The 4,929-nt window shown below is 63.3% G+C and overlaps 1 protein-coding gene across 1 annotated transcript in view; it reads right to left on the bottom strand.

Moving 5' to 3' along the window:
• Positions 1 to 4,929, bottom strand: part of PPP6R1 (protein phosphatase 6, regulatory subunit 1) — a 16,457-nt gene that overhangs the window by 7,996 nt on the left and 3,532 nt on the right. The window contains exons 2-3 of the mRNA XM_010848888.1: positions 1,117 to 1,349; positions 5 to 77 (exon numbers count right to left, since the gene is read on the bottom strand). Of these exons, the coding sequence (XP_010847190.1) occupies positions 5 to 77; positions 1,117 to 1,349 (306 nt within the window). The remainder of the gene's footprint in view (positions 1 to 4; positions 78 to 1,116; positions 1,350 to 4,929) is intronic.

The following is a 4,929-nucleotide window of genomic DNA, read 5'->3' as shown; positions in this document are numbered from 1 at the left end:
GGGCCTCGTCGGCGCCCAGTGCGTCGTTGATTTGGGGCACGTCCGATGTCAGGATCTCGCAGGCCACGCTGGGGTACCTGTCAACCCAGCAGAGTTGCGTAGGAGGTGGCGGGGACCCGGCTGCTCCGTCCCCCAGTCCCGATCCATGCAAGCTCCCCTGCCCCCAAGACAGCGTCGGGCCCCCTAAGCCTGGACTCCACCCCTACCAACACTGTCCCCCAACCCCAACCGTCCAGGCTGACCCCCCAGCCCCGAGGACCTTTCACCAGATGGGAGGGCTGCCTGCCTAGGTGCCACCCAGGCCCCAGGGACCCCAGCCTGCTCAGCTCTGCCTCGTGAGCTCTCAGGCCCTGGCAAGTGAGTTCCTCGGGACGGGAGGGGAGTGCAGGGCCAGGTGGGCACAGGAGTCAGAACTGAGCAGTGGGATGTACTCAAGCTGGTGGACAGGGGACAGAGCCAGGTGAGCAAAGCAAAGGAGGGAGAAGACACATGAGGGGGCAGTGACAGACAGGTGGACACTGGGGGCCCCCCTAAGGCTGGCACCTCTGCACTGAGCCCCCAATTCACACAGGGCAAACTGAGCAGGAGTCACCCACTGCCCATCTGGCTCGAGGCCTCCAGGGACAGAGGCAGGACCTGTGAGGCCTGGTGTGAGTATCAGTGTGAGGGGCCGGGCACAGGGTGACCCAGGGAACCAGGAGGCCTGTCTGGGACGGGTGGGGCAGGGCTGGAGAGGGGCAGCAGAGACCAGGGCAGACAGGTGCCCTGCAGAGCGCCTGCCTGCCTCCCCCACCCTCCCTGGTACCCCCTCTGGTGGGAGGGGCACAGCCACACCCTCTGGGCCGGGCACCATCCTGGCACTGGGGACAGGACGTGGGGCTGAGGGACAGTCCTCACTCACGCTCCTGTGCTCCAAGACAGGAAGAGAAATCCAACTGAATAACCACCAGGAGATAAAGTAGGGGTGGGGCGGGGCAATGAGACACATGCCCCTCCGCGCCCCTCACTGCTGGGGGAGGGTCCTTGGGGGGCCTCCTCCCAGCCCTCCGTCGGGGGAGGTCTGGCAAGTCCCGCAGAAACGGGGCCAACAAGGTCCACGGCAAGTCAGGGGCTCACTTGTAGCGCAGCCGCTCCTCGCCGCTGGCCGGCGGCTCCTGGGTGACCCAGGCCACCATGGCCTGCAGGTGCAGCGGCCGCAGCAGGAAGTCCAGCAGCTTGCGGTTGACGACCTTGCACTCCTGCAGCACGTCCTCCTCGTCCAGCAGCTCGGGCAAACTCAGGTCCTCCCGCTCCAGCAGCGTGTCGAGGTGCGAGCTCGTGTGCAGGTCAAACTTCCAAAACATGGCGCCCTGCAGGCAGTGCTGTCACACGGGGCCCGCCTGCCTGCCCCTCCACCTCCCAGCCTGCCAGGGCCCTCCACGGGCAACTTGCTGCCCACTGCCTGGGGCCGGGGGCAAGGCCCCAGCACGGTGCACAGAGCCGCCCCGGGCCTGTCCACAGTCCCCTGATCTGGGCTGCACCCGGGCTGATCCTGGAACCTCTGGCCCCAGGCTCGCTTCAACCTGTATCTGCTCAACAAATTAAGTGTCCCATGATGCGTGACATCTCCAGGCTGTGTGCAAGACTGGGGAGAGGGAGGTCTGCAGGGTCTCTAGGCTGTGTGCGCATGCACACACACACACGGCCCAACCTCTGTACCCAGTGCCAGGACAGGCAAGGAAAAGCTGGAGGGGAGGGCGCGGTGGCCCCCAGAATAGCCACTGACGGGTCCCAGTGACACCAGACAGGGAAGCACCTCCGCGGGACGACGGTGGCTGTGGCCCGCCCACACAGCACTGGCCTCAGGAGCATTTCAGGTGGAGCACACGCTAAGTACCTGGAGGGTCCAAGCCCCACGATGAGCAGACTTGGCTGCCCCTCTGGGGATTCTACCGCCCCCAGCCTCGACCCCTGGGTGCACAACTGCCCTGAGCTGGCTGCCAGCTCCCAGGCCACCCTTGTCCAGCCACTCCCCCAGGCACCGGGGCTGTGCCTGCAGCCCTGGTGAGGGCTCTGGTCACCACAAGGAACAGCAGACAACCACACCCAGGTCAGCTGGACCCCCAAGCACCACGCTGGCACTGCCCAGCACTCACGGGTCACCCACCTCCTGAAGACCACCTGAGGCCAAGGCTGCTGCAGACAGACCCGGAGGCCAGGACGACCCTGCCGGCACCATCGCCAGGACGACCCTGCCGGCACCATCGCAGCGGCGGAGAGCTCGCCCACTGGCCGGGCAGCAGCGGGGGAGAAGGATGCTAGACTCGCCCACCAGCCGGGCAGAAGGCTGGGGCAGAGCCGAGCGGCTGAAGGTTGGCACCTGCCTTCTGACCGTCAGCTCCCCCAGGAGGCTGCCAACACCCGGCTCTCCCGTCCAGCCTCCTCAGGAGTCTCACACATCTCCCCCTGGCCCCCAGGACAACTTCTCAGCGACAGGGAAAAAGTGGCCCCAGATGTGCAACGATCCTGCGGGACTCGGCTGGTTCCTAAGCCCTGGCCGCCTGCAGGTAGAGTGGAAGGGCTATGACCTCACGAGACAGCGCAGACACGGGCCCCAGAGAGGGGAGGGGGAGGACGTGGGGGCACCTGAGAGCCCCCAGGCCCACGGGGCCTGGCCACCAGCATGCCAGGTCTCGCCCCCTGGCCTGCACCCCACCCCTCAGGACGCTTTTCTGAAACATAGACTGGCACACCTAGCATGTGGTACCCCGGAAGGCCCCAAGAGGGCCCCCCGGGCGCCCCCCACCCAGTCCTGCCCAAGTCTGCACCCCAGGCTCTCACACCTGCCTCCCCTTGACCAACGATTTGTGCGGGCCAAGCCCAGGCCACAGCCTCTGGACTGCCCTGACTCCCAGTGGCCTGGCGCCTCACACATTGCCCCAAGACTGCCACGTCGGGGTGTGTCTCCGTCCCAGTGAAGCCCCCGAGCAGTGCCCCATGTGCCGTCACCGCCCCAGCCCTAGGCCTCGGGTGCGAGAATGGCGGTGCCACGTGCACAACACGCGGACACACGCAGTGGGCAAACCACGTGAGCTGCATAGCTGTCACCTCAAATGAGTCCTACAACCAGCCCCACTGTACAGGAGGCACCCGAAGTGCACCAGGGTCTGAGGGCCGCTGAACCGTGGAGCGGTGCCCGAGCCCCAGGAGGTCCCTTCTCAGAGTGCAGGGGAGCTCAGCTACCCCAACGAAAGCTAACAGAGCCAGCGAGTGCGCTCCGGCCCAGTTGGTGCCGGCTGCAGAGGGGCTGGGTGCAAAACTGCAGCCTTGCAGATCTGTAGAGCAGGCACCCCGCACGTCCCCCACGGGCTGTGTACAATCCACAGACCCGTCCTGCCTGGCGGCCATGACCACCTTGGACAGCACCGCGTGGGGGACACGAGCTCGGAAACCAGGACTGAAAGGCAGAACACTGCTCCTCAGGCAGGAGGCTGACAGACCTGTCAGGGCAGCAATAGAGGGGACTGCTCCTGCCTGGACGCCCCCAGCCACACCCACGGGCCCCCGTACACCAGCCCAGGTGGCGTGGGGTAGGGGACCGCCAGGGCTGGCAGGCTGGGGAGCGGAGGAGAGTGGGTGGGGGGGGGGACCGCCAGGGCTGGCAGGCTGGGAAGGGGAGGAGGAGAGTGGGCTGCTCCAGGTGCTGAATGTGAGGCCCTGTATCAGAGTGGGGACACTGCTCCCAAAGGCAGGCGGGCAGCGCCCTGAACCCGCAAGTGCACGAGGGCCATCCCCACTTCTGCCTGGGCCCCAGGCCCACCCTCCTCACTTGGAGAGAGAGCGGGCCTGGACGGTCTCCTGAGCTGGGTGCTTGTGGGGCCAGAACCACTGCACGGGGCAGCCGCTGTCCGGGCCCAAGGGACGAGGCACACCCACCAGTGAGAACACCACCTCTTTCTAATCGCAGATTTTTGTGAGGACAAAAGACCAGAGAGGTCAAAAGGTCATCCCGGTGGCACGAACAAAGCCAGCCACCAAAGACCACACGTGGAATGAGTGTGCACGCGCGTGCGCTGTCACTCAGTCATGTCTGACTCTACTGCTACTCTACTGTAGCCCGCCAGGCTCCTCTGTCCATGGGATTCTCCAGGCAGGAATACTGGAGTGGGTTGCCATTCCCTTCTCCAGAGGATCTTCCCAACCCAGGGACTGAACCCACGTCTCCTGCACTGGCAGGCTGATTCTTCACGGTCTGAGCCACCAGGGAAGGGCCCACATATCGCATACTTCCATTTAAACGAAACATCCAGAAAAGGCAAATCTGTAGACACAGAACTGGGACTAGTGTTTTTTAGGAGCTGAGGGGCAAGACAAGGATGGAGGGAGACAACTGCTAGCAAGTCTGGGGTTTCCTTTTGGGAAAGGGGTGTTCTTTTTAAAAAAAAGTTCTAAAATCAATTGTACACAATTTTATTTGATACTATAACTCACTTTAAAAAATCTATGGTGGGGACTGTTGGTTGCACAATTCTGTGAATAGATTAGATATTGAATCATGTAGTTTAAATGGATGTCATATATGACATTACACAAATTACATCTCCCCCCCCCACACACAAAAAACCTATCATCTAAAACAAACAAAACCAGGACATCCCTGGTGGTACAGTGGGTAGGAATCTACCTGCCAATGCAGGGGAACGGGTTCAATCCTCGGCCAGGGAACGAGATCCCACGTACCGCAGAGCGGCTGCGCCCGCCCTCCAGCGCCGTGAGCCCCAAACTACGGGCGCCTGCTCACCCGGAGCCTGTGCTCCTCAGCGAGGGGCCGCAGCCCGTCACCACGAGAGGAGCCCGGCTTGCTGCAGCTGGAGAAGGCCCATGCGGCAACAAAGACAGAGCAAACAATAAATACACAACTTGTTACAAAACAAACAGAACCGAAGCTGC

The sequence above is a fragment of the Bison bison genome, unplaced genomic scaffold (genome assembly GCF_000754665.1).
Source record: "Bison bison bison isolate TAMUID 2011002044 unplaced genomic scaffold, Bison_UMD1.0 scf7180017850641, whole genome shotgun sequence".
NCBI classification, from domain to species: domain Eukaryota; kingdom Metazoa; phylum Chordata; class Mammalia; order Artiodactyla; family Bovidae; genus Bison; species Bison bison.
The sequence above is the reverse complement of the archived record's forward strand: the minus strand, read 5'-3'. Positions and strand labels throughout refer to the sequence as shown.